The sequence below is a fragment of the Leucopleurus acutus genome (genome assembly GCF_964270905.1).
Source record: "Leucopleurus acutus genome assembly, chromosome: 8".
Taxonomy (NCBI): domain Eukaryota; kingdom Metazoa; phylum Chordata; class Mammalia; order Artiodactyla; family Delphinidae; genus Leucopleurus; species Leucopleurus acutus.
The window spans coordinates 63421573-63439365 of record NC_139151.1 but is presented as its reverse complement, the minus strand read 5'-3'; the positions used below and the strand labels follow the sequence as shown (position 1 = coordinate 63439365).

The 17793-nt window shown below is 44.5% G+C and overlaps 1 protein-coding gene across 4 annotated transcripts in view; it reads left to right on the top strand.

Moving 5' to 3' along the window:
- The window catches only part of SCUBE2 (signal peptide, CUB domain and EGF like domain containing 2), a 71812-nt gene that overhangs the window by 18734 nt on the left and 35285 nt on the right, over window positions 1-17793 (top strand). For 2 of the 4 annotated variants that reach the window (XR_014326389.1, XM_082844935.1), the window contains exons 6-15: window positions 1401-1517; window positions 2249-2338; window positions 7123-7239; window positions 8194-8316; window positions 10765-10881; window positions 12240-12362; window positions 12790-12906; window positions 13166-13252; window positions 14965-15069; window positions 17458-17613. Coding sequence is in view for 3 of the 4 variants with exons in the window: in XM_082844935.1 (XP_082701061.1) it covers window positions 1401-1517; window positions 2249-2338; window positions 7123-7239; window positions 8194-8316; window positions 10765-10881; window positions 12240-12362; window positions 12790-12906; window positions 13166-13252; window positions 14965-15069; window positions 17458-17613 (1152 nt within the window). In the remaining variant the exon portion in view is untranslated. The remainder of the gene's footprint in view (window positions 1-1400; window positions 1518-2248; window positions 2339-7122; window positions 7240-8193; window positions 8317-10764; window positions 10882-12239; window positions 12363-12789; window positions 12907-13165; window positions 13253-14964; window positions 15070-17457; window positions 17614-17793) is intronic. The other 2 variants (XM_082844936.1, XM_082844937.1) reach the window with 2 other exon arrangements.

The following is a 17793-nucleotide window of genomic DNA, read 5'->3' as shown; positions in this document are numbered from 1 at the left end:
ACACGATGAGGAAACACAATAATAGTTCCAATGGATAATAGGAAACAACCAGCCATTAAAGGTGCTTCTAAACCACTATTTACGCCAGAGGAGACGCTGAGGGTTTCCCTGTAGGAACTCTTCCCAAAGTCATGGACCCTCTAGAAGACGCCTGCCGTTTGCTGGGGATGGTTGTTTACAGCGAGTAGACCTCAGTGGTTAAGAGAAGGAGAGGCAGTTTCGTCGGTGAGAGACTCCGCTCTGTTGTCTCCATCGCAGACCAGAGTGCAACCTCAAAGCCTGACAAACCAGGGCTGATGCCACCGTCACCAACAACAGGTTCTGACAGCCTCACAGGGCCCCTAAAAGTGGGGCTGGCTCCAGCTGTCTTCAAAAGGAGGACCCAGGTCTCCACAGGAGAGCCACCTGTGGAGTGAGACTCAGCATTTTACAGCTTTTTGGGAGCCAGTAGAATACCTGAAAACTTACTTTTAAAAACTTAAAACGTTTTTAAGGTATCACTGCTCAAATAATATTATAAGATTATATTCAGATATTATAAAACTTGGGGATATAATAAAGAAAGAATCCAGAATTCCACCACACAATCAGTTGTTTTGCTTTTTCCTATTCCTATTTTGTTGTTGATATGCGTACACAATTTTTACACAGCTATAGTCACAGAACAGTTTTTTCTCACAGCGCAAATATGTTTTTAGTTCTTTTAAATTAGAAAATTAAAAATGGTTGTGTAAGAGTTCAAACAGTCCAAAGAAACATATAACATTTCCCCCTTTTCCTTTGCCATTTCCTTTGCCAGAGGTAACCACTGTTGAGTTTGATGAATAGATAGTTTTGTAGTTGTTTTTTTTTCCCCCTTGGCTTGTCATCAATGTGTTCATACATAAGCTTTGTAATTATTGGTTAATGTTGCATTAACTGTGTGCAAAGAGTCATCATTTCCTCTGATTACCCTCCCTTTTAACTAATCCACATGGAATCTGATGAGAGAAATCCTAACATATACATACAAATTAAATATTGTCTGTTCCAGATATTAAGTGTTATAGCATTTCCAAAGGCCCTAGTACTTCTCGTGATAGAGCAAAGCACTAGTTTGGAATCTTTTGGTATAATTTCCTTTAAATAGTGAAAAATCTCCCCTGACCTTCCCATGTCTATCTTTCTGTATAACGTTGCTCTAAATCTGTCATTAATCATTCCTACAAGTCATATCGTGACTACCTGTTGATATAGACAGGGACGTGGTCTGAGTCAAGGTTCTCTCTTTTATGCATAATTCCTAGCACATGCTAGGTGCTCGAATACTTCCTGAATGAAAATCAGAGTTCTTCGGGAGCAAATACAGCCCCAGTTGTGGAAACCTCTGTGCTTTATGGTTTGATTCTTTTTCCTCTCAGTGACCTGTAACCATGGAAACGGTGGATGCCATCACTCCTGTGAGGACACTGCTGCAGGCCCAGAGTGTAGCTGCCATCCCCAGTACAAGATGCACACGGATGGAAGGAGCTGCCTTGGTGAATGGTGACCCCAACACTGGGTTAGGGTCTTCCCCAGCCTGCTCGCCCCACCCCAGCCCTAACCCTAACGACTAATATTGTTTAGTACTAGAGGCAGGGTGTTTCCAGTGCACATGTCCTCAAGCATGTCCCATGCTGCCTCACATGTGGCTGTGGAAGTAGTCTAGGCCTGGACTGGGGGCCCCTTTCTCCCTGTGAGACCTTGGAAAGCCCTTTTTCCTCTCCTGGATTAGGCTGCTCCTGAAGCTGGTATTCTGAAGATCAGAACAGCACATCCCAAAAGGCCAGGGCAACACAAAGTTAAAGCTAGCTGTTCATGATGACAGGTGGCCTTTGCCATCAGCAGGACCCAGGGCTGCATATTTCTGGTGGGATGCCTGCCTGTCCTGCCCTTCATGGCGTGTGCTTTGTTAGCTCCATTTCAGATGTTCCCCAATCCAAGATTCTCTTTGTCCTGGACTGAGGGTTCTGGAGTGAATCTGAAGCTTGCGTTCCCCAAGGTCTCTGGTTAGTACAGTAGAATAAAAAAATCTTTTCCATATTTAATGTCTATTAAGGCTCTGAGGCCATTTAACACAGAGCCTCATTACAACATATTTTAATTGAATGAACAGAGTCACATTTCTCACATTGTTCTCATGTCTGGGATTTCCACAGAAGTGGTTGTGCAGGGGATGAACAATCTGACTCATTTAGTCTGAGAACTGTGCTGTTTGCATCTCTTGCAGAGCGAGAGGACGCTGCCCTGGAGGTGATGGAGAGCAATGCCACATCCATGGCAGATGGGGATAAACGGGTGAAACGGCGGCTGCTCATGGGTAGGCGCCTCATCCACCCTCCCCTGCCACTGACGTTGTCCCTTTTCCTCCCCAACTTACTGCATCAGGCCTGAGCCTGGGGCCCATGTGCCCTCAGACCAGCTGAATTAGAGTCAGCAGCTCCTGTCCAGCCAGGGTGTGTCTGCTCTCCACTCACTGCTATTGCTTAGTCACCATCCAGGACCCCTGGTATTGTGGGAAGAGCGCCGGCCCAGCCATCAGAATAACTGGGTTAGCGTTATAACGCTGCTGAGACTTGCGCTGAGACTTGGGCAAACTGTCCCGAGCCGCTGTGTCCTGGTCTTCCTCTAAAATGGATGTAATAGGGCTTCCCTGGTGGCGCAGTGGTTGAGAGTCCGCCTGCCGTTGCAGGGGACGCGGGTTCGTGCCCCGGTCCAGGAAGATCCCACATGCCATGGAGCAGCTAGGCCCGTGAGCCATGGCCGCTGAGCCTGCGCGTCCGGAGCCTGTGCTCCACAACGGGAGAGGCCACAACAGTGAGAGGCCCACGTACCGCAAAAATAAATAAATAAATAAATAAATAAATAAATAAAATGGATGTAATCAGTTGACCTCTTAGGGTTATCAGGAAGCTCGGTTAAGACAATAATATGCAAAAGTGCCCAGAGTCCGCTGTCTAGGACTTAGTGGGTGGTCAGTGCATGTCAGACCACCCGCCCTCTGAGTAACTGTGACAAGAGAGGCATTTTGGGCAGCCCCTATTTAGCATATGGCAATTTGGCTGGGTTTTTGTCCACTGAGTCTTCTATTTTGGACTCAGCCCATGTTAATGGCAGAAGAGATGAATGGAGAAGAGTGGCACTTGGCTGGGGGACACAGGAAGGTCTGGCAGCCGGTCTGCTGGAGCTGGAGGTGACTGCAGACGTTCAGCGGTGGCTGTGAGGGTGGGCATCAGATCATTTGACGTTATTATTCTGGAGAAAGCTCAGCCTGGCCTCAACAAAACTGATCTTTCGATAGCTTCTGGATTTAATAGTCAGGTAAGATATTAAGCAGCCATTGGTTACCAGGCAGGTGACATTTCTGAGCTCTTTTCTGCCCTATTAAAATTATTATTTTTAATTGCCTTAAAATAGTACATATGAATAATATAAAAACCTTAAAAACTTAATTAGGACTATTAAGCTTGTAAAGCAATATATCATTTCCCTGTCTCCTAACTAGCCATTTGCCAGGGGCCACAATTTTCAATTCTCCTAGTTGTTTCTTCTTCTCCTGACTCCCCCTCCCACATGTTTCTGAAAAGGGAAGTGTATACAGTTATTTCTTTTTTTATAAATTTATTTATTTATTTTTGGCTGCGTTGGGTCTTCGTCACTGTGTGCAGGCTTTTCTCTAGTTGCAGCGAGTGGGGGCTACTCTTCATTGCGGTGTGCAGGCTTCTCGTTGCGGTGGCTTCTCTTGTTGCAGAGCACAGGCTCTAGGCACATGGGCTTCTGTAGTTGTGGCACACGGGGTCAGTAGTTGTGGCTCACAGGCTCTAGAGTGCAGGCTCAGTAGTTGTGGCACACGGGCTTAGTTGCTCCGCGGCATGTGGGATCTTCCCAGACCAGGGCTCGAACCTGTGTCCCCTGCATTGGCAGGCAGATTCTTAACAACTGCACCGCCAGGGAAGTCCTACAGTTATTTCTTGATGTGTCAGGTTTTATTTGTTTTGTTTTGTTTTTGTTTTTGTTGGCCGCACTGCACGGCTTGTTGGATCTTAGTTCCCCGACCAGGGATTGAACCTGAGCCCTCGGCAATGAGAGTGCAGAGTCTTAATCACCGGACCGCCGGGGAATTCCCTTGATGTGTCAGTTTTAGATATTAGCTTTTGACTTCCTACCACAGAAGAATAAGTTATATCTCCCTTCTGTCCCCATCCCCCATATCCTTAATATAGTTTTATCACAATTTACATATTATGAATATCTAAATATAATTCACCCCTGAGTCATGTAATGTGCTATGATTATGTTTTCTTTGTTTGCTTAGTTTTCTTAGTACCTCTTACCAATTTTTTTTGCAAATTTCTGGCGGAGCTCTAAAACCTTTACAATATGTTCAGATACAGCAGATAACTTATCAATTCTATTTTCTTCTTAAAAAGTCCCTTCTGAGGCTTCCACCCTGCTCGAGCAGGGCCTGAATCCTGGGCCAGCTGCACCTCTGTCATCCTGGCCTATCCCTGAGCCACAGCCTGGGAATTCCCTTACCCATGCTCCTGTTTTGGTGGATCCCATGTCTTCTCTTTTGTTAGTTTACATGGGTAGATATAGATTTTTTAAAAACTTTGCATACCTGAAAATGCCTTTATAGTCTCCCTTCACCCTTTCTTGAGAATTTGCCTCAGGATAGAATTCAAAGTTGGGAAAAATATTCCATCAGAGTTTTAAATAGCGCTCTATCGTTTTGAGCATTCAGTGTTCTTTCAAGAAGTCTAAGTCACTTTTAGTCTTGATTCTTTGTATGGAACCTACGAGAGCTTCTCTCTGGATGTTCTCAGGGTCTCCTTTTTGTCCCTGGTGATCTGAAATTTCACAACAATGTCCACACTGTGGGATTTGTCCCACTTGTTATTCTGAGCACTGAGTAGGCCTTTTCAAGAGGGACATTCGCATCCCCTGGTTCCGAGAAATTTTTCTTTTGATAACTTTCTTCACTTTTCTCTTTCTCTCTGGGACTCCTATTAGCTGGCTGTTGTAATTCCTGGATTGCTCCTCAAATTTTCTTCTTTTTTCTCTTCTTGATATTTTTGTTCTAGGAGATCTTTCATTTTTTTCTTATAATCCTTCTATAGGGTTCTTTTTAAATTTCAGCTTTCATATTTTAATTTTTTAAGAATTTTACTTTGGTCTTTTGTTGTAGGAACCTGTTCTTATTTCATGGATGCTTTTCTTACCTCCCTGAGGAAATTAATGATAAGATTTTCTAACTTCTCTGTTGTTCCCTGTATTATCTTTGCTTCCCTCAGGTTCCTTTTCCCTTGTTTGTTTGATTTGGTGTGTTTATTTCATACTAGAGGCTTTCCTGAAATGTCCAGTGATCCTTGGCTGACTTTTCTTATTTAATAGTGGAATATTGAAAAGCCACTTGGATATTCTGTCAGCTGGTGGGCTTTATGCTTGGTTGACTAGGCAGTGGCTTAGTCATTTCATTTGGAGATCTTCAAATGCCAGAATCTATAGGTCTTTTCACTTGGGCCGGTCAGTTTGGCTGGAGAGGAATCCTTCAGTCTCCTGCTGAGGGGATTTAGACTTGGCTGCCAGTGTCCTGGGAACTGGAGTGCAGAGGGGGTGAAAGTTTGAGATCCCTCTTTTCACAGTATAGACTTTCACCTGACAGCACCTCCTCTGCTGTTACTGGTGCCCTTTTCCAGAGAAGAAATTTATCTGCTTTAGTCCAAATAGGGATGTGCTGTGGGCTGTGGAATTAAGATGGGGATCTGGGAGCCTATCTGTTATACAGACTCTCAATCAATCTTCCTATTTTTCACTCCATCCTCACCTCTGCCTCTAGACTAACTTTAGTACCTCCAGTTCCTGAGCCTCTCTGGGATTCTGTGGCTCAGATGAGCTTACCACTTGTTGGCATCACTCTGCAGACTGCTAGGTTTTTTTAAAAAAATAAATTTAATTAATTTATTTTATTTTTATTTATTTTTGGCTATGTTGGGTCTTTGTTGCTGCGTGCAGGCTGCAGCTGCAGCTGCCAATGTGTCCCCAGCATTGGCAGGCAGATTCTTAACCACTGCACCACCAGGGAAGCCCCACTGCTAGGGTTTAACTTTCTGCTATGCCAGTTACTGTTCCTCCATTGACATGCCACTTCCAGAAGATTTGACATCTTTCATCTATTGTCTTTTATTTGTCCTTAAGGATTTATACTTTAAAAAATTTATTTACTCTCATTTTAATGAGTTTTGGTGAGGAAACAGAGATAAACATACATGTTCTATCTCTCATATTTAATCAGAATTAAGTTTACCGCCCCCCCCCCTCCCCGCCCCCGAGGCTTTACAGAGGTAGCTATGGAAGTAAAATCAGTTTCTGGATGCCTAAGTGCTAACCGTTGAATGAATGTTGAATAACATTTGTGTATTACTTGGAATTCATGCATGATATACAGAAATAGAAGGCCATTAGCTTGTTATTCTTCATCTGTATAGATATGATTTAACAACTGCGGCTGCTTTTTCATGTAACTATGACAGGTCTTTCTCCTTTCAAGGAAAGGTAAACTTCTAATCTGAGTTACTTGGCAGTTGCCAGGAGGAAGTCATTGGTCTGCGGCAAGGGAATGGGTGGCGTGGGCAACGTTTACCCTCTCTTGCTTTGCCCATTACACATGGTGAATAGAGAAGGTTCAGGATAAAGGAAGGAACATCCCCCTTTGCTGTGTTCTGCATTCACATCTAGGCTGCTAGATGTGGTCATACTTGCAGGTCACTGGCTGTCGATCAACAGGAACTTTTAGTGGCTTCAAATCTGCCACTGAAAAGGCTCAGCAGGTTGGCAGAGGCATCTTTCCCCCTCTCTCACCCTGTCAGGCTTCCTCGGGAGATGTCACTTATTTAGATGGGTACAGGGAGGAGCTGCCCCTGTTCTCCCTCTAACTCACCTGCGGGTGGCAGAGGCTTGGGATATGACCGTGAGGACCCCACACGCTTCCTGACTTTCATGAATTTTTGTCAAGTATTAACACTGCACCAATACCCCTTTCTTCCCAGCTGTGTGAGCACTTCTTTAGGAAACTAACTGCCTTTTTCTTAACCTCCTTGGCAGAAACGTGTGCTGTCAACAACGGAGGCTGTGATCGCACCTGTAAGGATACTTCGACAGGTGTTCATTGCAGTTGTCCCGTTGGATTCAGTCTCCAGTTGGATGGGAAGACCTGTAAAGGTAGCCTGTGCCTCTCCATGCGGCTAATGTGTGGGAGTAAAGCTCTTCCCCTCCACACCTCCTGAGTGACTCCAGATTTGCTTATGATTCATATTGATCAAAAGGAAGCTTTTCTTCCCTGGGCTAGTAGAAGGTTGTGACTGAGTAAGCTTAATTAGAACCAGCTTAATTTCACTAACTGTTGAGAAGGTCAGCTTCTACAAACATCAAATGATCCATTTCAGGCAGTGGCCTTATTAGAAGAAAGCAGTTGTTCAAGGGAACATTCTTTTGCAGAAGATAATATCATCATATCATAAATAACAGTCTAGAGATTATTATATAAATAACAGCCAAGATTGTTATCCAGAGAACAATGAATAACTGTACGATTAACTTGTACTGATGAATAGAGACCCCGATGACCTAGTATTTCATGGGCCAGAGTACAAAGGCTTAGTTCTTTAATGTGATAAAAAAGTAGATAACCAGTTACCAGTTGAAACTGAGAAAAGATAAAATTAATTGAGTGTCAGAAATCACTTAAAAGCATTGAGGCTATTTGATCGTGGTGTAATTTGCCAAAACAAATATTCTAGTTCCTTATAACTTTAATCATTAAACTGGAATGGGAAGTATAGGAAAGGAAGCCATCTTATCTTGAGAGACTTGTGCAAGGATGAGAATATAATAGGACATCACCGTTCTTTCCCATAGCTTGTCTCCTTAATGCTAGTCAAGGGAGGGGCAGTGTAAGTCAGAGTTCTCCAGGGGACCAGGCACTTGTCTTTCAAAATGGGTTAAGCCAGACAAGAGAACATGTGTAAGTTTAAAAACATCAGCAAACATCCTTAAATGCTTTTATGGGTCTGTTTTGTTTCAGAGAATAATGAAGCACACACAATAGCACTTCAGGGATTTGTGGATAACGAGGCAAGTATCGCTGTCTGATTTGCCGATGCTTGACTGTTACAGATATTGATGAGTGCCAGACGCGCAATGGAGGTTGCGATCATTTCTGCAAAAACACCGTGGGCAGTTTTGACTGCAGCTGCAAAAAGGGATTTAAATTATTAACAGATGAGAAGTCTTGCCAAGGTATGTGCTGAAACATAGCTAGCTGTGCTGCGTAATGCCCACTGGTTGGATCAGAGAAGACGAAACCCTGCTCGGGCAGAGACTGGCTCGCTGGGCTTCTCTACGGAGTCATTAATCCAACCTCCACCCTGTGCTTCACTTATTTCATCTGTTAAGTAAAATAGAAACACTGAGGTAGCTCACAGGTATATTTTGGAAATTAAGCTGTTAATGATTAGAGAGCACCTCAGTGAACCCATGTGGTGTGATTACAGCGGAGCTCGCTGCTAGAAATGGAATGGATCACAGAATGCAAGCAGGGTTGCATTAGGGTGTTGAAATTATGAATAATTTTCCCTTTCTAAAATTCCCTTTAATGTTATGGATTTTCTAACAAAATTTGGTGACAAAAAGTTGTTGATTTAGTTAACATACCTTTTCTCAGCAAAAAGTTGGGGTCAACCAGTTGGTCCCTTCCTTATAGGCCTTGTTTGAATGACCAGCCTTTGGTGTTTGGGGAAAGGGTAGGGGTGAGGGAGGGAGGGGATTAAGTTGAGGAAAGGCTGTGCAGTCCTTGGGCAGGATTTCAGACCCCTTCTCAGACACATCCTTCCCATATAAGGGGCGCAGCAAGGGAACTTCTCTGGGTAGCAGTTGTTGATATTAATAAGTGTTTTGCACAGTGATAAGCTGTTTTGGGTTGGGGGCATCATTTATATTTTCAGCTGAGCACATTTTATGCCCCACTGATATATAGAAAGAAACTCTCAGGAAAGATGTGCTGTCATTTATTTCTGATCCATTGCTGAGAATAAGAACAGCCTAACTTATTTTGTTAGAAATCCCAGAATTAAATCAAAATCAGAAAATAATATCTGATTTCACTTCATATAATAAAGATGCAACATTACCTTTCTATAATCTTATGGTGTGAATTAGGTTTCTCTCTTGTTTTTTTCTTCTTGGTACGTAATTTGTCAGACACTTCACACCCCTTTAAATTCAGCGAGTTCACTCTAGATGACTACTGCACAGTTTTCTTCTGTTTGACTTGGAAGGAAAATTTGCCGTTCCACATAATGTTTCATAATGTATAGAGCAAGAAATACTATTTAAGCTGTGTCAACACATTAAAAAGGAATCAGAAAGCGATCTGCTTATTTTTGACAAAGCAAAAGCCTGTTGTGAGCAGCCAAAGTCAGCTACTGAATGAGCCCACTTTCTCGGTAACTGGCTGATATTAATAAAAGAATTCTTAGAATGATATCAATTACTACAGAAGAAGTGGACTTTTTCTCATTTTTCACTGATCAGTCTTGGTAGAACAAATATTTACACAGAACAAACTTACTAAAGAAATTGTCAGGACTTCTGGGAAAAGTTACGGATGAAGAGGTTTTGTAAGATTTTGCCCTCTTTTATTTCATGTTTTTCATTCCTCCAGTCCCTTCCAAATGTTTGTTTTTTGTTAACATAGTTTCTTGTGGCACGTTTCATTTTGAAAAGGGATCTAGCAATGGTCTAGTTGGCTTCCACTGAGTCCTGTGCTGGTCCTGGTTTATCCATTTGGAGATACAAGTCATAACTCTGTTAAAATCTTCCAAAGAGTTGAGGAAGTGAAGCACTGAGATTCTAGTGTACAGGAAAGATGTAAGAACCAGACCAGGGAAGAAGAGATGATTAGACTGACAAATGCAGCCTCCTGAGGCTAGTTTCCATGACCTCAACTGCAGCCAAGGATGCCTTCATGCTGAACCGGGAAGGGAGGGAACCATGGGGAAGGAACTGGAACGGAATCATGGGGGAGGAACTGGGACTGAACCATGGGGGAGGAACAAAGCCAAGGGATTGGCCAAGAGGATCCTGTTTGGTGCTTAAGCACCACATTTCAGTGTAGGCAATAGAAAATTACTGAGGATGTTAATGTTAATGCATTCTTTTAGTGCAGAGGGCATTAAAACCCAGGATCAACTTGCCTCCTGGGGCCAGAAGATGAATTCTGGCAAGACCCAAAAGAGATAGGAGCTAGATTTATCTCTGGCTCAAGTGTTTTCTCCTTTTAATTGGCCATAGCTTATAAAATTACTATTGCTCCTTTACCAATTAGTAATAGAACAGTAATAATGCACAGGCAGCACCCTAATAGTTTACAAACCCCCTTTAGTTATGTTATCTCATTTGACTTCATTTAAATATTTTAAATCATTCAGCCCTGCAGATAAGCATGGGTGAGAGAGACCAACCGAGCTTTTAGGCAAGTGCAGTGTGCAACAGAATTTGGAAATAAGGGTCCTGGCTGTGAGTATACTTATTGTGGGCTGCTCAACACTTTGTTTAACACAAGTGAGCAGGGAGAACTGATAGATAATTTTCACTTTGTTGTTTTTGTTATTGGTCAGCAACTGGTGTTCTTCTCTCCACTGTCCCTCAGAGTTGGTTTCAGCTCCCCTCTCCCTTTGACAATTACAGATGTGGATGAATGCTCTTTGGATAGGACCTGTGACCACAGCTGCATCAACCACCCTGGCACATTTGCATGTGCTTGCAACAAAGGGTACACCCTCTATGGCTTTACCCACTGTGGAGGTGAGTGGAATCCCTCTAGAGTCGGATGAGGCTGGGACTTATTCCTAAGGTTTCCCCAGATCAGGGCCAGTTTTTCTACCTTGGGGGCTGAACCGGACATACCAGGCCCTATACAGTAGTAGGGAGTCCATCGACTCGAGGGAAGCAGCTGCTCTGGGAAATCGTCCCACATTGATCCCTTTAACTCGTCACGTGTGAAATGGAGTAGAGAGAAGAGCTGAGCTCTTTCAGTTGTGAATTCTTTATGGACTTTATTGATACAGTTGTACTCAGACAGTGGGTGGGTCTCTCAGGAGCTGGTGCCCTGTCTGCTGGAACTTCCCAAGATAGTAAAGTCAGGGCCCTTGGAGAGGCTTGGCAGTGTGCCAACTGATTCCACAGCTCTGCTGTGCATAGGAACTGGCTGCGGAGCTTGGTTTGAGCTCTTTGAGCTGGTCTTTGTGCAGGTCTCTGAGCTGGAAGTGGGACCATGGACTCTGTCTCCCTGCTCTGAGCCCTTGCAGCAACATGTTCCGATGTCTCATGACCTTACAGCTAAGTAAACTATGGCTTAAGTCAGATTTGGCATCACTCTGCTGTCTCTACTCATCAGATTCATTCAGCAATCTTTGAGAATACAGATTCTGATTCTTATTCTAAAAGTCTAGGGCTTCAAGGTGATTTTGGGGATCTGAGGGTGTGGGAACCACTGCCTTTAGTACTTCCTGCCCAATCCTTGTTTCCTGTGTCCTTAAGAAGAATGGATAGTAGTGATTCGCTGTAGATAGTGTTGTTTTTCTTCTCCTTTTCAACACATCCCTGGCATGGCTGAACACATGCCCTTCCAGTCCATCAAGAAACCCCGAGGAAATATTCCCTGAATATGGATGTGTATTTGGGTTTTAGTTGGAGTCACCTTCTGACCTGGACTCAGTCTTAAGTTGATGGGGATTAGTGCAAGTCATTTTTCTTATCTATATCCCAACTATATGAACCGCCAAGTGGGGAGTCCTAATTCTCTCTGTCTCTCTTGGGATATAGCCCAGGAGGATGGTGGAGTTTTAAACTGGAAGCCTGTGCAGTGTCTGAATTTGACACCCGAAAATAGAGTGTGACCCCTTCTGAGTGTCCTTACTGGCGGAAATGTTTGGTCAAGAATGGAACTTGAGTCCATGCTGGTGAGGCTCGTGCCAGGAAGACCACTGAGTGGGGAATGGGTCAGCTCGTGCCAAGTGCACATTCTGAAGGCCGTCAGCACCTTCCCTTAGTTCAGTGAGCTTCAGCCGTGCGACTCACCTCCTGCTCCTTCCTTGATGGAGGGATAGTGTCAGCCAGGTCAGCAAATGGCTGCTGTGACAGGAGAGCGTTTTGCTCCACAGACACGAATGAGTGCAGCGTCAACAACGGAGGCTGTCAGCAGGTCTGCGTGAACACCGTGGGCAGCTACGAATGCCGGTGCCACTCTGCGCACAAGCTCCACTGGAATAAAAAAGACTGTGTGGGTAAGAGGCGCCGAGGCTCGGGCTCAGTGCGCGGGCTCACCGCTGGCCCAGCAGCACTCTCCCACGTCCCCCTGGTCCCACCGGACCCGGAGTGCGGCTGACCAGTCCTCCACTGCATTCTCCTCCCCCGAGCTGCAGCAGCCGTTCTTTAAATCCTTCAAAAACAGGAGATACTTTGCAGGCCCTTGGGGGTTTCCTTCTGTGCTTCTGCATTGGTTGGAACTCACTTCTGTTTTCCTGGTTTCTTTTCTGCATGAAAAGAATAGAGTACAGGGCGCTCCTTTACCCTGGGGGAAATAAACATGGTGTCCGTGTTATGTGCTGGGCGTCGGCACTACCTTCTCTTCTTGGGGCCTTTGAGCATGGGACTCAGCCGTCCTTGTCACACCTTCTCTCTCTGTAAGTGTCTGTATTTTGTCCTGTCTAGAAGTGGAGGGGGTCCTGCCCACTAGCGTATCACCCCACGTGTCCCTGCAGTGTGGTAAGAGTGGTGGAGGAGACAGGTGCTTCCTCAGATGTCTCTCTGGCATTCACCTCTCTTCAGGTGAGTGGGTCCCAGGCCCTGGGGCAGGTCCTCATGCCAGGGCCAGGCCTTCCTGGCCTTCAGGTGTTAGATGGCTTCAAAGGGCTTCCAGGTCTTTGACCAGCTGCCCCCTGACCACTGGAGGCCCATGCTCTGAGACCCTGTATTCTGGGGGCTTTTCTAGTGGTTCACATGGAGTGGGGTTGTGGGTGACTTGAGCTGCCACTGGGAGAGACTGTAACCTTGCTTACCTGCTGACGATCCACATTCTGTCTGTCAGGACTGCAAGAGGCCTATTCTGTCACCTGCGGCTCTTCCTCTCCTCTCAGGAGCAAACAGCAAAAATCAAATGACTCTGCTTTTGGGGGTAATTACCAAACCTGCGTGTTGTCTCTGGGGCTCACCGTGTTCAATGGGCTTCACTTGTGGGATACTGTTCTTGGGCGTTGGCTTTGTTTTCTTTTCTCCTAATCTCTTTGATGCCGCAAGCACGTTACAGGATGTTCTTACCTGTAGCCTTGGTGCCTGCGATCTGACTCGCCACATAACAGACACTTACTGAGTGTCCATTGTGTGCTGGAAGGCTCCATGCAGCCCTGGTGGGTCATCATATTGGGCAGAGGCCCACGTAGCTCTAGGACCAGGAGACGCAGGTCTTCCCAGCTCCCTGTACCATAGAGCACCTCAGAGGCTTGGCAGGAAATGTGGGCTTGGGGCACATGGCATCAGTGGAGACAGGGACATGACAAGGGGAGCAAGGATTCTGACCAGGGACAGGGGCCCAAACCCTTTATCAAAAGACAAAGAAGGACATTTAAAGCTTTTAAGAGGCCTTGTCCTCCCAGATTTAGACAAGCATCTGTGATGATGTCATGTGAACATCTGAATAAGGAAGTGGTTCTTGATGTCCATATTATGTATATAAGCAAAGATAGAGATGCAAAGGATGATAATAACAGCTCGTGTGAATTGATGGAGCAGTTAAAACATGCCGGCCACTGTGTTACATGTATTAGCTGATTTAATCCACACTACAGCCCTCTGGGGCAATTCTACTGTTATCCTCATTAACCAGATGAAGAAACTGAGCTTCAGAGAGGTGAAATAACATATCCAGAGCGACTCAGGTAGGAAATAGTGGAGCCAGGATATTGACCAGGCAGTTTGGGTCCAGAGTCTTAAGCATTATCCTTCACTGCCCTTCTTGTCTGATGTTTGGACCCAGCCAGAGGGGACTTCACAGTCTGTTTCACCAAAACTCGTAGCGATGATCACTTGGAGATTAAGGCCACCCTAAGGTGAGCAAGCAAATAGTTAACAGTTATTCAGTTCTTACTATGTACCAGACAGTAGGCTAAACACTCTTTGTTTTGCATTATCTCATTAATCCTCACAACAGCCCAGGAATGTAAGGACTGTAATTATGTCTATTTTACAGATGAGAAGACTGAGGCTTAGGGAGACTAAGTACCTTGCTCAAGTTCTTATCACAAGTCGAAGGGCTGGAATTTGAATCCTGGTCATTGGCTCCAGAGCCTAACATGATTAAGACTGACCATGGAAGGAGAACAGAATTTTCCATATGAGACCCTCAAAGTAGGGCTTGCTCCCTCACAGACCCTGAAAATCCTCGCCACGTTTAGTGAGTGCCATCCTTGTCTGGAATGGTGGCTCCCTCAGCCCTGTCCTCCCAGGACAGGCTTATTTAGGAGAATCTGCCCTTCCATTTCCCTCAGCTGTCTTGCTCAAATTTGAACTGGGGGATTCTGGCCTTCCTTCTTGGAAAGGCACAGAAATGACCTCATTTTTCATCTCACCGTTGAGGCTGTTTTGGGCCCTTCCTTTGTTATGTTTGAGCCCTGGATTCATCTCAGATGGAGCGATAAGTGTAACTCGTAGGAGGCTCCTGGTGCCCCCAGTCCAAGGGAACGGGCGCTCCCCAATCCCAAACTTTCTTGGTCTCAGCATAAGAGAGGGGCTCAGGGTGTACTTCCAGCAATGGACAGCTCTCCATTACCCACTGGTGTTTCCATTCCTTTGCCTCTGAAGGTAACATCTCTCACTTGTTTCTTTCTGAAGATGTCGCCACCGTCAGGACAAGTGTAACCTTTAAGCTAAATGAAGGCAAGTGTAGTTTGAAAAAGGCTGATCTGTTTCCCGAGGGTCTGCGACCAGTACTACCAGGTATGGAATCAGATGGCTGGTGCAGGGAGCTTGCCTGCATTGTGGGAAAGGGGCCTGTAATGAGCCGTGCCATTCAGATGGGATCAAACAGTTCAGAATCTCTGTGGACTCTCTTCACAAGATGAAGAAGAGCCTCACTTGGCACCTCCGTATGCTTCTGGAGTTATTCTTCAGGGTTTCCTTTGCAGGGTACAAAGAGTGAAGCTCTGGGGAAAGCTGTGAGTTAATAGGAATCAATGAGGGCTTAAGATGCATTAGTACCTTGTGATCATACTGGGTTAAATTTTCTAGACCTTAGAGTTTCCTTAAAATAATCCAAAATCCGAATCCAAAGAAATGAAAAAAAGGTTTGGCTCAGAAAGGGTAATCTTTGATGAACAAAGATGTAATATCCAGCTTTCCTGCTGGATTTAGTTTTTGGAGGCAGTGATGCCATTTGGCTTCAGCAGAACAAATACTCTCCAAGTAGACCTGGCCTTATGAAAAGAGCAGAATCCAACATTCCTCTTTCTTCCCCAGCTCACATTTCCAGTATTATTTCATAGAATAATTTTAGAAAAAAATAATCAGGAGTCATGTATTAGGGAGGGTTCTTTCCCCAATCTACCCTCAAATAAACTGTACAAACAAATGCATGCAAAATCACTCTGGTCACATATGAGTGCCTATTTTAAGTAACTAACCAAGATTAATTTGGGCACCTCCATTTGATGGAATATTATGCAGCTATTAATTATGGGTTTTCAAAGAATGTTTAATGACATTAGAAAATGTTCTTGTTATAATGCTAAGATGGAAAAAGAGAGAGTAACATTGTGTATATCTAATACGACCTAAGTTGTATAAGAAAAAGCATGAATAGAAGAAAAACAAAGAAAACTCACCATGTCCTTATTAGTGGGTTATATGTGGGTGGAAGGATGATGAGTGATTTTAATTTTTGTCCTGCATTTTCCAAATTCCCCACAGTGAGCATTTATACTTTTAATCAGAGGGGAAAGCATTATTTAAAAATAGATTTGGGGGCTTCCCTGGTGGCACAGTGGTAGAGAGTCTGCCTGCCGATGCAGGGCACACGGGTTCGTGCCCTGGTCTGGGAGGATCCCACATGCCGCGGGGCGGCTGGGCCCGTGAGCCATGGCCCCTGAGCCTGCGCGTCCGGAGCCTGTGCTCCGCAACGGGAGAGGCCACAACAGTGAGAGGCCCGCGTACCGCAAAAAAAAAAAAAAAAAAAAGATTTGGTCTTTAGTTCACTTAATGGTATTGTACTAATGTTAATTTCTTAGTTTTGATAAAGATACGTGTAAATATAGGATGTTAACATTAGGGGACGCTGGGTGAAGAGTATATGGGAACTCTGAGTACTCTCTTAGCAACTTTTCTATAACGTCTAAGCTTATTTCAAAATAAAAAGTTTAAAAAATAGATATGGAAAAATGGAAAGGAAAACAAGTTCAGAATGAGCATCTGTTCAGTTTGAGATGTGAAGTTAGCCTTTTGAAAAGGTAAGATAGATCTTTAGGGAAAAATTAATTTGCCTTCTCCTTCCTTTGGTCCTGATGACCTGCTAATTTGAACATCCTTATAATGTTAGAGAAGAACACGATACAGATAATTCTTCAGTTCAATAAAGTTAAGATTAGTTAATTGTGTGGATGGTATGTGGACCTGCTCTTTGGTTCTGGTTAACAATCATTAGTTAAAAGATTCACTGGAAGCCATGCAGGGAGGAGTGATGGCCAACGTCAGGAATGAGGGCGCACAAAGCCCTGCCTTACACAACACTTTCACTCCCATCCTGCGTGCCTTCATGATATTGTTTGGTTCTGTTGATTCTTTGTGCCACTTATTGCTCCTGGTTATTTCAAACTGAGCCCTCATTGTTGGCGTGCTTTCCAGCTCTCCCTTTGGGTTGGAATTACTCCAAGGTCAGTTTGCCTGAAAGCAGGAGTTAATTCCCTTGCTACTCCTGTGCTCGTTCCTTACTTGAAGCCCCTCAGCCCCTGCTTGAGACATCATAGTCCAGCTTTAAAGAAACCAACTATGAGAACATGAACGCACCTTAACAAATTACCAGTCAGGAATGCAAGACGATCTTTGGTCCCCATCTTCCACAGATGTGGCCGGTCAGTCGGAAACATCCAGCATTTATTCATGAAAATAAGTTTCAAGAGCTAAATTGTAAAGTTATATAGGTGGCAATACTGGTTCTTCAGGATTAAAGTGTCATCGTGCTGCAAGCTGAGGGCTTGCAGCGTCTTGGCATATGGAGTTAATCATCTAGTCCCTTGAGAGTTGTTCTAATGAAATGTTTACAGAGTTGTAGCGAATGTTCAGCTGAGTGCTTTGCCAGGATTTGGCTTCCGATAATTTTGTTTCTTCATACAGAGAAGCACAGCTCAGTAAAAGAGAGCTTCCGCTACGCAAACCTTACATGCAGCTCTGGCAAGCAAGTCCCGGGAGACCCCGGAAGACCGAGCACCCCTAAGGAAATGTTTATCACTGTTGAGTTTGAGCTTGAAACTAACCAAAAGGAGGTGACAGGTTGGTTTGAAAACAGTCTGTGGTGCCAGACTTCTTACGGCTTGCTCCTTATTTCTTTGCCTTTCACTTTTCATCATTCTTGCCGGGGGTTGGGGGGTGGCCGGAAATAGTGCAACCACTGAAGTATCTCCTGTTTTTTTTCACCCCCAAACTAAACTGAATTGTTTTGGAACCTGATGA